At 43.2% G+C, this 20,930-nt stretch overlaps 1 protein-coding gene across 1 annotated transcript in view; it reads left to right on the top strand.

Annotated features, from left to right (window-relative positions):
* The first annotated feature begins 3,016 nt into the window (after window positions 1–3,016).
* APPBP2 (amyloid beta precursor protein binding protein 2) overlaps window positions 3,017–20,930 on the top strand; it is a 51,573-nt gene continuing 33,659 nt past the window's right edge. Inside the window, exons 1-2 of the mRNA XM_058164093.1 lie at window positions 3,017–3,474; window positions 18,218–18,306. Coding sequence (XP_058020076.1) covers window positions 3,334–3,474; window positions 18,218–18,306 — 230 coding nt within the window. The 5' untranslated portion in view covers window positions 3,017–3,333. The remainder of the gene's footprint in view (window positions 3,475–18,217; window positions 18,307–20,930) is intronic.

Below are 20,930 nucleotides of genomic sequence, written 5' to 3'. Positions count from 1 at the left end.
AAAACTGTACTTGCAGTCTGAATCAGATGGACCGGATTCTGGAGTCAGAGCTGAAGAAGCTTCTTGGATGAGAAGTGAAACGTCTTCAAAGAAAAACCAGAAAGTCCAATTGCCCCTTGAAAAAACAAAAAAAACAAAAACAAACCATGACCTGGATGACAGAGAAGCTCCGTAGACAGCTGGAGCTTTTAATCCAGATGCAAAATTTATGTAACCCACTCAGAACTGCTGCCTTATAGGAGGTTAGAGCCAGTTTGGTCTAGTGCAGTGGTCTGCAACCTTTTTGGCTTGGGAGCTTGGCTGGTGGGGGGTGGGGGAGGATAAACGGGCTTGGGGGAAGAGTGGAACCGGGACACGAGAATGGCAGGCCGGCGGACGCACACGTAGCTCGACTTGCACAAGCGGCAGTTGGCGTGCACACAATATAACTCAGGGTTGAACTGCGAGATCCTTGGTGTTCCCTAAGTTGGGTTGTTTTCTTTCACGACCCAGCTAGGTTACCTCATCAGTTTGCTACAGCACCTAGCTTGGAGAATGAGCTAAACTAGGTGCTCCTAGTTTAAATGCAGAAATAAAGGTGATTGTTTTACTAAGGGTATTTTTTTTATTTTTTTTATTTTTATTTGCATTTATATCCCACCCTTCTCCGACTCAGGGCGGCTTACACTATGTTAAGCAATAGTCTTCATCCATTTGTATATTATATACAAAGTCAACTTATTGCCCCCAACAATCTGGGTCCTCATTTTACCTACCTTATAAAGGATGGAAGGCTGAGTCAACCTTGGGCCTGGTGGGACTTGAACCTGCAGTAATTGCAGGCAGCTGTGTTAATAACAGACTGTCTTAGCAGTCTGAGCCACCAGAGGCCCTGGTATTGATGGGGGTCATTGGTCTCTAAGCCTGGTTGTTTTCTTGTAGACCTTTCACGACCCAACTAGGTTACCTTATCAGTTTGCTAGAGCAACTAGCTTGGAGAACGCTCTAAACTAGGTACTCCTAATTTTAAATGCAGATTTAAAGTTGATTGTTTTAATAAGGCAAATGAGGGGGGTCCTTTGGTGCTCCCTGAGCTGGGTTGTTTTTTTGCAGATGCTACATTCTCCAAACTAGGCACTCTATTCTGGCCAAACTGGTGATGTTAGTGCTAGAGCACCTAGTTTGGAGAATGCAGCATCTGCAAGAAAACAACCCAGCTCAGGGAGCACCAAAGGACCCCACCTCATTTGCCTTATTAAAACAATCCCCTTTAAATCTGCATTTAAATCCAACAAACACAATGTTAGAAAGGCTGCCCATTTTGACCCCCGAGACTCCCCCTCCCCACAGAGATGCTAAGACTACCCCCTCTCTTTCCAACCCGCCCCCATTTAGGACCAGTTCGGCTTTCAGACAAGCCTGAAACAGATGTCAGCCATCCATTAAACTTGCAAGATTCGTTTTTCTCGCCATGTACAGCTATACATCCAAACTAGACTGTGTTGCTTCTCTGTGTCATATAATAATATATATGGGTATATGCGTAATTCTGTATTTATTTATTCTGTCATGTTTATGCAGCGTATATTGGAGGTTGTGACCCTGTATGCAATGAAATTTCATTTTGATGTATGCTGATTAGTGTACATTCAAAGTGACAATAAAGTTATTATTCTATTCTATTCTCTTCTCTTCTATTCCATTCCATATAATATTTTCTATTCTATTCTATTCTATTCTATTCTGAACATACCTTTTCTTTTTATGTACACTGAGAGCATATGCACCAAGACAAATTCCTTGTGTGTCCAATTACACTTGGCCAATAAAAGATTCTATTCTATTCCATTCTCAGACAGATTAACAGAGTTGGAAGGGACCTTGTAGGTCATCTAGTCCAACCCCGAAGCAAGAGACCCTACAGCCTACAACATTTCTGACAGGTGGCAGTCCAGTCTCTTCTTGAAAACATCCAGTGATGAAGCTCCCACAGATTCTATTCTATTCTATTCTCAGGCAGATTAAGAGAGTTGGAAGGGACCTTGTAGCCATCTAGTCCAACCCCCAAGCAGGAGACTCTACAGCCTACACCATTTCTGACAGGTGGCAGTCCAGTCTCTTCTTGAAAACGATGAAGCTCCCACATATTATTCTATTCTATTCTATTCTATTCTATTCTATTCTATTCTATTCTATTCTGATTTCTATTTATTCCATTCCATCCCATATTTTCTATTCCATTCCATCCCATATTTTCTATTCTATTCCTATTCTTATTCTATTCTGAACGTATCTTGTCTTTTTACGTACACTGAGAGCGTACGCACCAAGACAAAAATTCCCCGTGTGTCCAATCACACTTGGCCAATAAAAAAAAAATTCTATTCTATTCCATTCTCAGGCAGATTAACAGAGTCGGAAGGGGATCGCGGAGGTCATCTAGTCCTCCCCCGCCCCAAGCAGGAGACCCTACACCCTTTCTGACAAGAGGGCAGCCCAGTCTCTTCTTGAAAGCCTCCAGGGAATGTGAAGCTCCCACAACTTCTATTCTATTTTCCCCCCCCACCTCCCCGAACCCCAAACCTTACCAAACCCCTCACCCCTTTTATCCTGCCCTTAAAAAGATGACCGACATCCCCGAAGCCCTGAGGGAATGGGGATGACTAGAGGGGTGTGCGCGTGCGCCTGCGGGTGGCCCGCCTGCTGTTTCCAACGGCAGCCTTTCTCACTCCCCCTCCCTCCGCTAACTTGAGGTGGGTCGCGCGCGCGCCTCCATCCTTCCGCTGTCGAGGGAGGCGGGGCCGTCCCCTCCCCTGCCCCCCGAGGCCCTGCGCGCGCGTGCGCGCTTCGAAGCGGGGGGGGAAATTGAGGGGGGGCAGCGGTGGCCACTCCCATTAGAGGGCCCTCTATGAACCCCGCCCACCTACCCCCCCTCCCCCCCTCCCGCGCCGCCGCGGCCTGCGCGCGCTGGGCGACGCCCGCCCCCCGCGCCCCCCGCGGCTTTTCCTCAGGCGGGACGAACGTCGCGCTTGAGGGGGGGAAAAGAAGGAAGAAGCGCGGCCTCACGCGGGCGGCGGGTTCCTGCCAGCCAGCCAGGCCGCGGCGGCCTCCTCGTTCCTCCTCCTCCCGCTCCTCCTCCTCCTTTTTTCCCCTCCTCCTCCTCCGTGAGGGCGCCCCCAGCGGCTCCCGCCTCGCCTCAGCCAGGCCGGGTGAGGGGGGAAAACAGGCGAGGAGGAGGAGGAGGAGGAGAAGAAGGAGAGCCGCGGCGGGGCGGAGCTGACTTAGGCCCGAGGCGGTGAAGGCGGTCGAGGCCTGCCCGCCTCCTGGTCAGGGCGGCCGCCCGAGCCAGGCAAGATGGCGGCGGTGGAGCTGGAGTGGGTGCCCGAGACGCTCTACAACACCGCCATCTCGGCCGTGGTCGACAGCTACGGCCGGGCTCGCCGGAGGGACATCCGCTCCTTGCCCGAGAACATCCAATTCGACGTCTATTACAAGGTGAGAAGGAAGGAAGGAGGCCGCCCGACTCTCCCCCTTCCCTCCCCTCGTCGCCTCTCATGTCTGGTGGGGGGGGGGAGGAGGACACACACGCTGGAATTGCACCCCGCCTTTGAGACAACGGGGTGGGTGGGGGTGGGGCGTCTTCTCCCCCACGGCCTCTGCCTCTTTTGCAACCCCAACTTTCCCCAAACCATCATCATCATCATCGCCCCCAGACTTACAAGAGCCCCCTCCCCGCCTCCTCCCACCCCCCCGTCTGCTGACAACCTCCACCCCTTTCTGCACCCTTTTCTTTCTGCACCCTTGCTGGGGAGAATTGCACCCCCACCCCACCCCCTCACGTCTCCTTGGTTTTTTCCCCCACCTCGTTGGTTTACACCTCCTCTCCCCCACCAAGAATTGGCTAGCCCCCACCTCCTCGCTTTGCGCCTCCTTCCCATCTTTCTTGGTTTCCTCCACCCCGCTTGTTGGCGACCCGCCCTTCTGAAAAATTAGTTAGCCTTCCCGGCTTTGCACCCCTTTTTGGGGAAGAATTGCACCCCTTCCATCTCTTTGGTTCCCCCATCCTGTTTGTTTGCAAATCCCCCTCTGAAGAATTGATTAACCTCCCCTTCCCTGGCTTTGCACCCTTTTTGGGGAGAGAGTTGCACGCCCTCCCATCTCTTTGGTTCCCCCCCCCATCCTGTTTGTTTGCAAATCCCCCCCTCTGAAGAATTGATTAACCTCCTCTTCACTGGCTTTGCATCCTTTTTGGGGGGTGAGTTGTACCCCACTGGCATCTCCCTGGTTTTCCCCCATCCTATTTATTTATACCTTCCCCAAGAATTAGTTAGCCTCCCCTTCCGTGGCCTTGCACCCCTTTTTGGGAAGAATTGCACCCTCCCATCTCCTTGGTTTCCCCACCCTGTTTGTTTTCAACCCCTCAAGAATTGGTTATCCCACCCCTTCGCCGGCTTTGCACTCTTTTTGGGGGGAGAATTGTACCCCTCCCATCTCTTTGGTTCCCCCAATCCTGTTTGTTTGCAAACTCCCACTCTGAAGAATTGATTAATCCCCCTTCATTGGCTTTGCACTTTTTGGGGAGAGTTGCACCTCTCCTTGGTTCTCCCCCATCCCATTTGTTTATACCTCCCCCCCAATCTCCTCTTATCTCTGGTTCTCCCACCCTGTTTGTTTGCATCCCTCTTGTAAAGAATTGGACCCCTCCAATTCTGGTGGTTGCATGGGCAGCTTTTTTTAAATTGCATATAGACATTTAAAAGAGACCGCCCCCCTCCTCCCCCAAATATGGGCCTTGTTTATCCTGCACCCAGTTCTGTCAATTCATCCTTTTTTCCTTGAATTCTCTTGTTTCCCCGTTCCAGGAAAATGACACTGCTGTAATCTATGCCTTTGCCTATCTTTGCAGCCCTTTTTTTTTTTTAGGAATTACACCTGGGAGCTGCTCCCATCCACATGTGTTGTTTTTTAAAGTCGCCTTGGGGCCTTTCAGCCTTTGGTGAAATTTTGTTTTCTTTCTGGGTTTCTTTGCAATGGGATTGCCCCCCCTTGGAAATACCTCTTGTTCTCTGTTCTGAAAAATGATTTGCACCCATCAGAATAATTGGCTTGGTCCCAGCCCATTGCTGCATGATTACTCCCCTTTGCTTTTCAGTTTGCTTCCCAGGGATCAATCTCTCTCTCATGCCTGTATCTCACCCAACTATTTCATTATTACATCTCTTTGGACTTTTTCTCTCCACTCCACACCTCCTCAAAAGTGAGAAGATTCATTTCAACCCTGAGCTACAAATACAGGTAGTCTTCGACTCTCAGCAGGTCGTTTAGGGGCTCTTCGAAGTTACAACAGTACTGAAAAAAAGTTATTTATGACCATTTTTCACACATCCGTTGAAGCATCCCTATGGTCACATGATCAAATCTCAAATGCTTATGACAGTTGCAGTTTGCAAGGGTCATGTGATCACCTTCCCAATGGGGAAGCCAGATTCACTTAAGAACTACAGTCAGTCACTGTTCAAGAAAGGTTGTAAAATGGAGCAAAACTCACTTAACAAACACCTCAATTTTGTAATGGAAATTTTGGGCTCAGTTGTGGACATAATAGTAATAAACTTTATTAAGGTCACAGACCAGCAATAGACAAAATTATCTGTTTTCAATAGTGTTAGAAATATTACTACTACTAATAAGGGGCTCAGTTGTGGACATAAGTTGAGGACTATGTGTATTCAACTTTATTGGCTCTTCAAAAGTTTATCCCCGCTTCTAAAGTTGACCAACTTTTTTGATACCCTTCCTCAGTAGGTGACCTCATGAAAACTTCCTCCAGAAAACTGCTCTCATTTCATTCTTTATGCTTTATTGAAAAATTGGAGATTTGTATCTATATGACATCCCTCAAATGTCCTGATTTCTCCGGTTTTGTGATTTCTGCCCAACTGTCTGCCATTTTTAAGAGCCATTGCTCAACGTATCTGGAGGGCACTGGTTCAGGAAGGCCAATTTAGGAGCTGTGGATATGCCTTGTAGCATCCTAAAGGGCTAATTTACAACCTTCCTGCCCATCCCAGACGTTAAATACTTTGGAATAAATATCATTGCTTTGGAATTTGCGTTGTTTTTGTTATTTGTATTTTTTAAAGAATTCACTATGGTTTGTAATGTATTTTTGGATTGTTCTGGTTAAGTTTAAGCTGTTGTAATACAGATAGTCCTCGATTATTTGTTTAGTGACCATTCATAGTTACAGTGGCACTGAAAAAAGTAACTTATGATCAGTTTTCACATTTGTGACCATTGCAGCACTCTTATGGTCACATGATCAAAATTTGGATGCTTGGGAACTGGCATATACCGTATTTATGACAGTTGCACTGTTTGGGGTCATGTGATTACCATTTGTTACCTTCCCAGCCAGTTTCCGACAAGCAAAGTCAGTGGAGGAAGCCAGATTCGCTTAATGATTCACTTAACAACTACACTGATTCCTTTAACTGCTGCAAACAAGATGTAAAATGGGGCAAAAGTCACTTCACAACTGCCTTGCTTATTTACAATGGAAATTTTGGGCACAATTATGGTTGTAAGTGGAGAACTACCTGTAAAGGAGGACTGGTGTTTTTTAAACTTTGGTGTTGGAAGTATGTTCACAGATTAGTGATAAGGGTGCTGAGATTGGTGGCATTAATTGGAAACAGCCCTTTAATACAGAAGGTGTGTTTTGGGGTTGTTTTTTTCCTACCCCATAAAAATGACTATTTCATTGTTTACTGCAGTCCTTGCTTTTTGTGTTCTGTGAATATTTTCAGAGAGGGATCCACAGGAAGGCTCCAAACAAGTTAGGCAGTAATCCTTGGTGTTTATCTAGACTAGAACTGCTGTTTTTCAGTGGCTTTGTTTTTCATATTAGTTATGTAGCAAATCACTTTATCTATTTACATAGAATTTTCCTTTGAAACATAATTCATATTTATTTTCTTGATGGTGGTGGAAACCCTGTTTACCTTCTGTCCATTCTGAGACAGTATAGAAACAATATGTGGCTTTTGTATTAAAAATAAAAATAGGTAATCTCCCACCTATCTTATTTTCGTTCACTGGAGTGTGTATGTTTGCATGTTATATCTATTTTATTTTTTCTTCCAAGAACTATCTCTTATCCTTTTCACTTGGGAGTAACTCTTTGTTAAAGGGTTCCATGAGTTAGTTCCAAGTGCAGGATTTATCATATGGACAGTAGAATGTTTTAACAATAATAATAATTTAGCTAAAACTTCTGGTTGAGAGAAGGTAGGGTTTCTGATTCATTCTTGTCTTCCCTCCACCTGAAAATATTGTAAAATACATTACAGGTAATCCTCAAGTTACAACCACAATTGAACCCAAAAATTCTGTTGCTAAGTAAGACACTTGTGAAATGAATTTTGTCCCATTTTACAACCTTTCTTGCCACACTTGTAAAGTGGATCATCTCTGTTAAAATAGTAACACGGTTGTTAAGTGAATCTGGCTTCGCCATTTACATTCCTTCTTAGAAGGTTGCAAAAGGTGCAACATGACGCCAGGACACTGCATCCGTCATAAATATGAATCAATTGCAAAGTGTCCGAATTTTGATCACGTGACTAGGGATGCTGCAACTGTCGTAAATGTGAAAAACAGTCATAAATTGCTTTTTTCAGTCACTAGAATAGAATAGAATAGAATAGAATTTTATTGGCCAAGTGTGATTGGACACACAAGGAATTTGTCTTGGTGCATATGCTCTCAGTGTACATAAAAAAAAGAGTTCACTAAATGAACTCTTGTAAGTCAAGCACTACCTTAATATGTTTCCTATATTTTTTCTCAACTGAAATATCTTTCCTAAGAATTAAAGCAATCACGTGATGGGAACTCAGTTTCATGATTTAAAAATGGAAGGATGAACTTTAGATAAACCTGTCCAAGGTGAAGAAAAATGTAAATTCTCTGTATTTTAACAGAACTATACAGGTGCTGAATCTGATTTCCACCTGGTTCCCCCCCTTTACATTGTCCCTAAATTAAAATTTGAACATCATGTGAGGAAAACATTCTTCAAGAGTTGTCATAAAAAAAAACATATCTGCTTTAAAGTTAAATTCTTGCCCTAGCCCTTCCCACTTTTGTTTTGACCATTTGCCTGTGTTAAAAGATGATGATAGTGCCAAATGTCTCCTCTGCCTTTAAAAAAAATGTTGTGCATTCTCGTTACTTATCACAACATAATACTTAGCTTATCAGTATGGGAAAAACAAGCTCTCCAGCTTTAGTATGTTTTCATGGGAGTTGTGAATTGCCGAGTAAGCGGTTTGTTTTGTGCCTTGTGACACGCAATAGTCCTGCTTTTGTATGGTGATCAGGGGAGGGGGCCTATGGGCAAGCCACACAAAGATCTGAACCCCTGGCAAAGAATTTGCTGGGAGAATCCTTTTGTTCCACGCATCAGGTATTATTAGATGGATCTTTCTCAGTGGATTTTTTTTCAACATCCACTTTAAATAATTCTCACGGATGAAAGCAAATATAAGTGTCCCAGGATAATGTTGCAGGATCCAATCTGGGTTGCTCGCTGGGACCAGAGATTTACTCTTCCAAGCTTTCGGACTGATGCTAGAGCCCATCTTCAGGGAACTTCTCTCTAGAAGAGTGTGTGCTTTAGGCTGTTTGGTGAGTCATGTTTATGTGGTACCTTCCTATAGTAAGCCAATAGGAAGGCACCACATAAACACAACTCAAAACAGCCCAAAGCACATATTTCAATAGAGAGAAATTCCCTGAGGATGAGCTCTAGCATGCGTTCGAAAGCTCGGAAGAGTAAATCTCTGGTCCCAGTGACCAACCCAAATTCGATCTTACATTAAATAATTCTGCTTCTGGGATCTTTAAATATGGGAGAAATACTGTTAGCCAGCAGAGAAATATAAATGATACTTATTCTGAGACAGAGGTATAGTCTATATCAGGGGTCTCCAACCTTGGCAGCTTTAAGCCTGGAGGACTTCAACTCCCAGAATACCCCAGCCAGCAAAGCTGGCTGGAGAATTCTGGGAGTTGAAGTCCTCCAGGCTTAAAGTTGCCACGGTTGGAGACCCCTGGTCTCTATAGCATAGACAATACAGATTAATGCTAACGATTTGCTTCATCTTTTGGACTAGTTGGAAATGTAATTTGATTATAAATGTCAATAAATGAATCAAATGAGTCTAATGCAGTGATGGCTAACCGTTTCAAACCGAGTGCCCAAAGCGCGCACACGTGCGCCCGAACCTCCAAAATGCAATATGCGCCCCCCCATGCCTGCGCACGTGACACCCCCCCCCCACATGCTCCCACACATGGTTGGCAGAGACCCAAAGGCCAGCTGGCCAGTGGGAGGCACAGATGCATGCATGTCAGAGTTGAACTGGGGCAACAGCTCACGTGCCATCAGAGTCTAATACATCACTCAAAATGGCAGAAGGCACTCAGTTCCCCCAAGCTCAGCCAACATGGCCTTCAGTTCAGGAGGATGGGGGTTACATTCAAATCATTTGGGTGGTTTATCTTGGATAATTCTGTACCAGTTCAGAAAAGCTTATGCCATGTAACATGAATGTTTTCTGGTGAGGCATAGAGTCATTGTCGACTCCTGGCAACTTCTTGGACTAGTCTCTTAAGTTTTCTTGGCAGGATTTTCAGAAGTGTTTTGCTCTTGTTGTCTTCTGATGACTAAGAGAGGAGGGTTAGGTTCTAAGGTGGGTCTAGAACTCTTAAGTCACCCAGTTTCTAGCCTGGTGCTTTAGCCACTACACCAAACTGGCTTTTGGTTTTTAACTTACAACCATTCATTTAGGGAACTTTCAAAGTTACAGTGGCATTGTAAAAAGTGACTTTATGACTGTTTTTCACACCTACAACAGTTGCTGCATCCCCATGACCATGTGATCAAAATTCAGACACTTGGCAACTGGCTCACTGTTGCACTGTCCTTGGATCTTGCAATCACCTTTTGCTACCATCTGACGAGCAAAGTCAATGGAGAAGTTAGAGTCACTTAACAACTGTGTTACTAGCTTAACAATTGCAATGATTCACTTAGCAAGAAAGAAAGGTGAGAAAATGGGGCAGATTCACTTAATAACTCTCGCTTAGCAATGGAAATTTTGGACTCAGTTGTGGTTGTAAGTCAAGGACTACTTGTACTTTAGTTGGATCACCCAACACATTGGACCAAAATGAGTTCTGCAAATCCAACCAATTAAATTGAATCAACTATGGCTCAATTAACTAACTTTTTAACTCATCAGGTAGGATAGCAGCAGTTAAGATATTGGTCCAGGATTGTGAGAGATAACTTTAAATTGTTATTCTGCAGGAAGCTCACTTGCTGGTTCCTTTACATGTTATTTATTTCATTTCAAAATTAAAATTCAGTGTAGTGGGAAGAGGTGGCACACAGAGAAATATCCATGGATGCTGCTACTTGTACAATAAGTTACAAACCGTGGTTTACAAAACAATGATTGGCGCTGCAATATGCAAGGCCAAAGCCAAACAACTCGTATAAAATCTTAATAACCCATTATGTGAATCAAGCCTTTGTCTGACCCAGCATTTTGTATCCTTAGATTCAATGAACTTATTCTAGAGCCAACTAAATGGAATTGTGTTATCTTTGTTTTTCCAAGAAGCAGAAGGGAAAAAAATCATTTACAAAATGTGACTAGGAAGTTGTGAAATAATGTTTGGAAAATCTGACAGGGTGGTAGTGCTGCTGAGGCATTAGTTGCAAAAAAAAAAAAAGCTATATTAGGAAAAATAAGAAAAAGACAGAATAACCTCTGAGGCCGTGTCTTCTCAAAAGAACAACATGGAAGTGTTATTAAAATGCTTAATCCTGTGGTGGAGCCAGTGGGATAGAACATGAAAGAGCATCACAGAGTTGCTGTGCTGTATAAAGTAAACATTGTGTGTTTAAGCAGCAGCTTGTTTGTTTTTTAAAAATAAATTTGGAATATTTATTTACTTTATGCTTTTTCTCCCAAATGGAATAGAGTACATCATCCAGTTTATGAGCAATATTGCCCTTCATCAAAACGTTGCTCTGGTCCAAATCTGTTACAAACCGAATGTGATTATCCTACTTTCTCAACTATAATGGCAAAATAGCATGGCATAGGTGAAATACAATGTAAGGTAGCCTGTTGCTTATGTGGAAAGGCTAATGCCTGTCATTTAGGTGGTTTTTTTTAAATTTGAAGAATTGAAAATAAAATTCTATGGTATCTGGGACTTGCATGTGAATAAAATGTGTGCATTTAATTTTTTAAAGATCATTTTATCCTACCTTTATTATTTTTATAAATAACTCAAGGCAGCAAACATACCTAATACCCTTCCTGCTCCTTTCCCCCCCCCACAACAACAACTTTGTGAGGTGAGTTAGGCTGAGAAAGAGTGACTGGCTCAAAGGTCACATACATAAGAATTAAATTCACATGCAGCTTTCAGAACAGTCAGTCCTTTTTAGCTGCAACCCAGTTTGATTGATATTTTCTCTCTGAAATGTTAATCCCACTAACATCATTTGCTTCCCTTTAATCTCCAGAACGAATTCCTCTTTTCTGATTTATAGCTAAGCATCATTAAGCCAGTATTTTTAAAATCATGGGTTATTGAAGTCATGGCTTGGTTCATCCAACATGCTAAGCCAGGAAGCAAACGACAATATGGTTTAGTACAATGTTTGAATCTGGCCTAGCTCCTGCCCTCAAAACATGGTTGTTGTTAATCCTTTGATTTGCGATGTCTGGAAGTTGAGTCATGGAATTGGGTTTCTTTTCTTCTTTGGTTTGAAACGTTTTGCCTGCTTATCCAAGTAGCTTCTTCATAACTTTGCTTCCTTTCATCTTTGGCCTATAGTTCCTCCTTCCCTGTGGCAGTTTTGGATCCTGGCATCCAGAGTTCTACACCCAATAATATTCTTAATCTTGGTTAGATTGCAGCACTAATCCAACAGCATTCTGAGAGAGTTTAGACATAGGCTGATTTTTTGAAGGGCAAGATTTAACAGGCAGAAGCCTTAAAGTCACAACTTGGATTTTAACCTAGAAAGAAATGACATGCTGTCTACAAACAATTATTTTCAGAAAGGAAGAGATGGAATATGAGATATGAGAGACTTCAAAAGATATAATGCATGGCTTTCTAGTGTGTTGTGGGAGCTCTCTATTAGGCCCTGAAACCCCCATCCAGTTATCTGGGGACAAGATGGCTCTAGCTAGGTGTGGTCCAAAGCACCACTTGACCAACTTCTGTTTCTGGTAAAATTCCAAATGTTGATCTGTGTACCTGTTTTATTTTGGTGACATCAATTATTCCTGGTACGACTGGCCTTTGCTTGGATAACTCAGGAGACACATAGCCAACTCTTTTGGACGTAAGGCCTCGCTAAAACATGGCAGGCATTTGGGAAGAAGAATTTCAAAAATTGCTTAAGCCCCGCTGATTCGAAGAAGTGCGGACAGCTGGTTCTTAACTTTTATAAATCAACATTAACAAGTTGATTATCTTTTTGGAACTTAGAACTTCAATTTAGCCAACTTAGACACTTTTCACCCTTGAAATACTTTGGTTGTATAAAATTGGATTCCATGCTAAACCTTCAGCCTTGTTTGCTCTTTGTTTGGCATAATGGTATTAATGCAGTTAATCTAGCCACTGTGATAGAATCCATGGGTGGTGACTCAGTGCAGAGATATGACAGCATGGGCGCCCGTCCTATTTCCCCGGTGAAAGAGTTCCATTACTTGGGAACCATCGCAGAAAAAAATGCTATCCTTAGCCACCATGTTGCAGGACTGATCTGTCATTAGAACAGAGACTGGTATCTACCGCCTTCAGAAGTTGTGGGAGTTTCATCACTGGAAGCTTTCAAGAAGAGACTGGACTGCCATCTGTCAGAAATGGTGTCGGGTCTCCTGCTTTGGAGAGGTTGGACTAGATGACCTACAAGGTCCCTTCCAACTCTGTTATTCTGTTATCTGTTAAGGCTATGATACCAACTCAAAGCCAAGCCATATTATGATGTCTGAATACAGTCACAGGCAGTTTGCATCTTTTACTGCATGTTTAGTTCTTTCTCCAAATTACGCTTTTTGCATTCTTCAAAGGGACTTCAGTGGGGGTATTTTAAAAAAAACGATAGTTAAATCAGAAAAGTTTTGGTCTTTGTGAAGTGAAAAGTGAAAATTAATTGTTTTTATTTAATGTTTATTATATTAATGTACTAGTTTAATGTTTATAAGCCACCCAAAGTCATCTCTTATGAGGTGGGAGGCAGACTGTCTTACCAGTCTGAGCCACAGAACATACGGCAGGGAGGAAAAGACAAATTACAGGAAACGCAATGTATTAACAAATATATGTACCCACCACCATTTCAACAATTAATTCTCAAAGTCCCTGCAGAAAAGTTCAATTTTTTCAGTCTTTCAAAGTAATATCCGGGTGGGTACCAACCAAATATATCTCAGATAAAACTTGTGGTGGGCTTTGAGGCAGTTGCAACAGAGGGTGGTAGCTAATTAACTTTCAACTATTCTGGAAGAAAATAGAAGACCCATTTCAAAATCCAGTTTGATACCTCTGGTTTAGAGCAAATTAGTGTTAAGATAACACTGGTTAGCCTGTAGGTGACTAACATACTTGCTTTTAACTGACACAATAACAGACCTCTGGGTTTGTTTTGTTTTGTTTTGTTTTGTTTTGTTTCCTTTCTGATCTCTTTGGACTGGTGATGATACCCTGAACTGCGTGAGAGATTTGGAAGTGGGTTAGTGCATTATCTTTCAACAGAAATACCTCCTCACTCCCTCTTGTCACCAGTGCTTTGTAAGGCCTTTATGAAATTACTGAGTGAGGTCACCAGAAGGTTTGGTGCTGTGTATTATTAAGATGTTGGTGCCACTCAAAACAATATGTGTCGTCATTCTGAAGTCAGGTCATTAAGCTTCCTAGATGCCTGCCAACAGGCACTTGCTAAATGCATGAGTGATGCTAAATTTAAATGGAATTTAAGCAAATGATAGGTGTATAGTTCATGAATTCCTCTGAATCCTGGTGTTTCAGGCTGAAATTCTGACCAAAGGTACTTACTGTAAATAATAGAGAGTTCCACCCATTCCTTGTAACTTGGTTTCCAAGAAATAGTGCATCAATTGGTAGTCATCAGACTGGACTTCTATGTAATTTGAAAAGTTTGGTTAATAGAAAATATAGCAATCAGATTGTTGGATTGTGGGTTTTTATTAAATTTCTTGTAAAAAAAACTTGTCAAATTTAAACATTTCCTGTGACCCCTCATAGATTTCTTGACTAAAATATGAAATGTTGGCTATTAGTTTTAAAGAAATTAATAGATATGGATTTATTAGTCAAAACTTTGGACAGCTATCAAAGCATAAAAGCAAAAACATTGGTGAAAACAGTAGAACAGACAATAAAAGACAACAGATAAATCGGTTCTGTTAGTACAAGGCAAACAGCAAACCAGGTTCCATTTACATCTTGGCCCTAAACCAGGGGTCGGCAACCTTAAACACTCAAAAAGCCACAAAGGTCCTAACTGGAAGCCCCCATTCAATTTTAGAGCTGACCGGAAGTCCAGTTTCCCCATCATAGTCTCCTCCTAGCACGGTGTCCTTTTTCCTCTGCTAACCGGAAGTCCGCTTCCCCTACCATAGTCTCCTCCTAGCACAGCATCATTTTTCCTCTACCTGTCCTAACCGAAAGCTCTATCAATTGTGGAGCCGACCAGCAACAGGGAGCTGAAGCAGAGGGATGGAAGAACCACAATCAGCTCCAGAGCCACAAGTTGCTGATCCTTGCCCTAAACCCTAAGTGAAGCACCAGGTTTTTAAGATCTTCTGAAAGGCCAACAGAGTTGAGCCTGTCCCAACTTAAGTGGCAAAGCCCTTCCGCAAAGCAGGCACTACGACAGAGAAAGCATCCCTCCCAGACCTATGGAAAGGACTTGAAGCATGCTTATTCTGCCAGATCTGATAGGATGGGCAGAAATGACTGGAGAGAGAGAAAACGTTCAAGGTTGACTCAGCCTTCCATCATTCTGAGGTCAGTAAAATGAGGACCCAAATTGTTGGAGGCGGCAATATGCTGACATTGCAAACTGCCCAGAGAATGCTGTAAAGCACTACGGAGTGGTATTATAGGTAGTCTGTGACCTATTTAAATTTCACTTGCTAAGCGAGACATTTTGTTAAGTGTGCTTTTGCCCCATTTTACGACTTTCCTTCACTGTTGTTAAGTTCACCGCAGTTGTTAAGTTAGTAACATAGTTATTAAGTTAATTTGGCTCCCTCCCATTGAGTTTGCTTGTCAGAAGGTCATAAAAGGTGATCAAATTTATGATGCTGCAATAGTCGTAAATACGAATGTTTGCCACACACCTGAATTTTGATCATGTGGCTATGAGGATGCTGCAAGGGCCATGTGTGAAAAATGGTCACAAGTCGTTCTTTTCAGTGCCACTGTAACTTTTAAACAGTCACTAAATCAGTTGTTGCAAATCGAGGATTACCTGCATAAATCTAAGTGCTGGTGCTCTTGCTATTTTTTTTTTTTTTTGCATAAGGAAAATATGCCTGAGGCAATTCAAGAATGAGCCCTCTCAAATGTCATATTGAACAAGACACTCCCTGTAAAATACCAGATGTCTTGTGGTACGTTTTTTGGCTCAGGGATAATAATCCTTGATAGCATGGATCATGGAAATAAGGAGGAATTTCCTGACAGCGAGCACTATTAATCAGTGGAGCTTTTCAAGGAAAGATAGGACAACATTTGTCCAAGATGGTCTGAAGATTCCTGCAGAGGGTTGGACTAGAACAGTGGTAGTCAACTTGGTCCCTACCGCCCACTAGTGGGAGTTCCAGCTTTCATAGTGGACGGTAGGGGTTTTGTCCGATACTGAAGCACTTTCCTTTTTTTTCATTTAATTGACTTTTTAAAAAAAATTCATAGCATTATTTAAAAACATTTTCATTAGGTTTTCATAAAATTCCCCATGACAATTTAAATTTCTGAAAATATACTATTTGTATCGCCCGCGCATAAGTTTAGTTCACATTATGAAACTAAATGGCGCTATAGTGCGACTGCAAACAAAAGAGCCTCGTCCCAAAATAGCTTGTGCATCTCCCCCCCACACCACCCAGCTGTAACAGACAAGCAGAGCTGGTAGCCGGTGCCCCCCCAAATCCAATCCACGATGCGTGAGAGGCATGTGCAGACGAGGATACACGGCGCATTACTATGGAACCGGTGGGTGGTTAGAAAATTTTACTACTAACAGAGATACAAAAGTGGGCGGCAGGTATAAAAAGGTTGACTACCCCTGGACTAGAAGATCTCCAGACTCCCTTCCAAATTTGTGATTGCCAATATGTCACAATAGCTTTTAAAGGAAATCTAAGTATGAATTTACACTAGGTTTCTTTTTTAAGAGATTCAGAATGTGAAGGATGTGCTGGTTCAGGGGAATTTGATATTAAAAATGCAGCTTTAAATAGTTCTTTATGTTTTATCTAATTCATGAACTTGCTATTTATTTCAAGCATAATCAAGTTCATAATCATCTTTTTTAGTTCCCACTTGGTGGGAATTGCCCTACATATAAAATTTAGCACCTGGCCAGTTAAATGTGCCATCTAAAACAAAGGTGCCCTGTTCTGGAAGGGTATTAATAACAAATGAGGTTACTTGATAAATACTCCCATTATATAATTGCTAAATAATTAATGTTTCCGGCTATTTTAAAGAGCAATTAAGATACAAGGAAAATCATCAAATTGCCAGAGGTGTGTAATATTTGTAGTGTACATTATACATAGCAAAACAGGATACTGTGACTTTGAAAGCTGATTAATCAAACTATTAGTATTAAAATGATTAATACTAATGACATACTTATTGATCTGGTTAATGCCTAATGTCAGTGTCCCGACTGACGATCCCAACCTGTTGGAAAGAAACATGGAGACTGCTTGGAAAGATGGTTTAATGGTGGTCAGGATCACATGGCTTGAGTTCCTGAACAGAAAAAGGGCGAGATGCTGTGCACGCCCTGGCTTTATGCTTTCTCTGAGCTTTGAATTTCCTGGGGCACAGGAAGAGTATCCTGATTGGTTGTCAGACTCCCAGGGGGTGGGGGTCTTAGCTAGCCTTGCTGGCTGATGTAATCTTCCCAGGTGTCATGTGGTGAGTTTCTGTTGCTAGATGGGTCCTATTGTGTTGCAGATGATGGCCTATTGACAAAAGGTGGGGGGAATGAGTGAGCTTGGCTGAGGCCTTAATGGCCCATTGACAAAGGTGGGGGGTTGCAGGGAGCTGCTTTGTCCTTAAAACATGTTTCTCCATTTCTCATCCAGGGAAATATAATATTTTGCCCTTTTTAATATTTCCTAAAATATTTCATTCTTCTAGGAGGGGGGTGGGTGCTAACTTCCTACAAACCAAAGCAAGCACACTCAAGACCTACCAATGTCTCAATGTAATACTTTATTGAATACTGGAACATCATTTCAGCACCATTGAAGGCAAAACCAGCTCTACCTACTTCCCATGCAAACCCACATAATTCAATATGTAAATTCCCCTCCCTCCTATTAGTGCAGGTCACATTGTTCAGTTAAGTGGTATTGTATTGTTATGAGAAAATGTCTCTGGGTTTGGCGGACACCTGCAGATGCATCCTTGAGTCTCAGGCCTCTCCTTGAAGTCTGGAGTCTTCATATTTTCTCACCCCTGGTCTCTCCCCCTGGTTGGTTGTTAAGCGAATCTGGCTTCCCCATTGACCTTGCTTTTTAGAAGGCCACAAAAGGTTATCAAGTGACCTTAGGACACTGTAACCATCATAAATACATGCCAGTTGCCAAGGATTCAGATTTTGATCACATGACCATGGAGATTCTACAAGGGTCATGTGTCAAAAAAAAATAATCACCCTGGAAGGAAGGAATGGGTGGCACACCCGAATTCATATTTGCTAAATTCTGGAAATTATGAGATGTCTTTGGCTTGAAAAGCTGCTCAGGATCCAGCTCTTCAGAGGAGTCTTGAAATTGAGCAAATACTCTACCCAACCTGTGTATGAAATTAGCACCTCTTGTTATATTAATAAAAACCATCTCTCTTTTTTTTCTCTCCTTTTATGCAGCTTTACCAACAAGGCCGACTATGCCAGCTGGGTAGCGAATTCTGTGAACTAGAAGTTTTTGCAAAGGTGCTTCGAGCTTTAGATAAAAGGTACATTTAACAAATATTGCTCTCCCCATATTATATATCAAACAGCTTTTGCCAGTAAAAACTTCCTCAGCACAGTTCAAATGCTTCTTGGGTGTGTTCCGTTAGTGTAGAAGATGAACAGAATGAACCTGAGGGCAGGGTCAAATGGAATCTGGAGTCCCTACACCTTCAAAAAAGACCTACCATATTTTTCGGACTATAAGACACACCTTAGTTTTTGGGGAGGAAAATAAGAAAAAAGCTGATTGGCAGGTAGATTGGCCTCCCGGAATACCCCCAAATCAGCTCTTCCCAGAGGTGAATTTTAGCAACAGGTTCCTTGGTTGTGAGCTCTGTGCCTTGCTTTTTTTTCAGCTTCTGAAACTTCTGAAACTCCAAAACATTTTCTTCTGCCTCTGAAAGCCTCTGAAACAGAGTTCTGAAACATCCTTTCAGAGGCTTTTTTTCTGAAGCTCTGTTTCTGGGGCTTTTTTTCTGAAGCTCTGTTTCTGGGGCTTTTTTTCTGAAGCTCTGTTTGGAGGCTTTTTTTCTGAAGCTCTGTTTGGAGGCTTTTTTTAGCCTCTGAAACCTCTTTTGAGAGGCTGGGTGGGGCTACATTTGGAGTATAAAACCTACCCAAATTTTCACCCTCTTTTTTGGGGTGGGAAAAGGTGCGTCTTATACTCTGAAAAATATTGTAACTCCCGCCGTTTCCCCTTGGAAGTCCATTGGCTCTTATCTGGCGGCAATTTGCATTGACCATAATAGGTCAGATTCTTGTGTATAGGTTGCATGGAATGAACTTACAGTGCTTTGAAACTCTATCCTGACTCCTTGTTTTTTGCACCTGACGCTTCGGTTTTCCTCCTCAAAATTCCAAAATGCAATCATAGAGACTACTCATGCTAGGGAAGCTGCCTGTATGTGCTTGCTCGCTTGCTTTGTTTGACTGCTATGCCTCCCATCTCTCTGAGGCAACTCTAGAGGGCTTCAACAAAAATACCATATAAAATATGAAAACGACAACTAGAGACCATATATTTAAAATTCTCTTAAAATAATTCAATCAAGCTTCTTGGGTTAACATTTTCTACTGGGCATGTATTATTATTTATTATTATTATTTATTAAATTTTTATACCGCCCTTCTCCCGAAGGACTCAGGGCGGTGTACAGCCAAAATAAAAACAAAATATATACAATTTAAAACAACAATTAAAAAGAGCAAATTTTAAAGGCTGATTATTAAAATTTAGATTTAAAAGTTTAAAAATATTAAAAATACCCAATTAAAATTCAACACTAATTATGTCAGTCCCGCTTTAATAAATAAATATGTTTTGAGCTCACGACGGAAGGTCCGAAGATCAGGCACTTGACGCAGGCCAGGGGGAAGTTCGTTCCAGAGCATCACTGCCCCCACAGAGAAGGCCCTACTCCTGGGGGCCGCCAGCCGACACTGTTTGGCGGACGGCACCCTGAGGAGACCCTCTCTGTGAGAGCGTACGGGTCGGTGGGAGGCAAAGGGTAACAGCAGGCGGTCTCGTAAGTACCCGGGTCCTAAGCCATGGAGCGCTTTAAAGATAGTTACCAAAATCTTGAAGCGCACCCGAAAGACCACAGGAAGCCAGTGCAAGCTACGGAGCAGCGAGGTCACGTGGGAGCTATGAGCGGCTCCCGTTACTACTCGCGCAGCCGCATTCTGGACTAACTGCAGCCTCCAGGTGCACCTCAAGGGCAGCCCCATGTAGAGAGCATTGCAATAATCCAGCCTAGACGTAACCAGAGCGTGAGTGACCGTGCATAAGGCATCCCGGTCAAGGAAGGGACGCAACTGGCGGACCAAGCGAACTTGGTAAAAGGCCCTCCTGGCGACGGCCGCCAGGTGTTTATCAAAAGACAGCCGTCCATCCAGGAGGACTCCCAAGTTGCGAACCACCTCCTTTGGGGCCACTAACTCGCCCCCAACAGTCAGCTGCGGATGCAGCTGACTGTACCGGGATGCCGGCATCCACAGCCACTCCGTCTTGGAGGGATTGAGCCTGAGTCTGTTTCTCCCCATCCAGACCCGTACAGCTTCCAGGCACCGGGACAGCACTTCGACCGCTTCGCTGGGGTGGTCCGGGGTGGAAAAGTACAGCTGAGTATCATCAGCGTACAGATGATAACTCACCCCGAAACCACTGATGACCTCACCCAGCGGCTTCATATAGATGTTGAACAGGGTAGGCGAGAGAATCGACCCCTGGGGCACCCCACAAGTGAGGCGCCTCGAGGACGACCTCTGCCCCCCTGTCAACACCGTCTGCGACCGGTCAGAGAGATAGGAGAACCACCGGTAAACGGTGCCCCCCACTCCCAATCCCTCCAACCGGCGCAGCAGGATACCATGGTCGATGGTATCGAAGGCCGCTGAGAGATCTAATAGGACCAAGGCAGAGGAACAACCCCTGTCCCTGGCCCTCCAGAGGTCATCTGCCAACGCGACCAAAGCCGTCTCCGTGCTATAACCGGGTCGGAAGCCGGACTGGAACGGGTCTAGATAGACAGTTTCCTCCAGGTGCCGGGGGAGCTGCCATGCAACCACACTCTCTACAACCTTCGCCACAAAGCGAAGGTTGGAGACTGGACGATAATTACCCAAA

Source organism: Ahaetulla prasina, chromosome 1 (assembly GCF_028640845.1).
Source record: "Ahaetulla prasina isolate Xishuangbanna chromosome 1, ASM2864084v1, whole genome shotgun sequence".
Lineage (NCBI taxonomy): Eukaryota > Metazoa > Chordata > Lepidosauria > Squamata > Colubridae > Ahaetulla > Ahaetulla prasina.
This window is presented reverse-complemented; position numbering and strand designations above follow the sequence as displayed.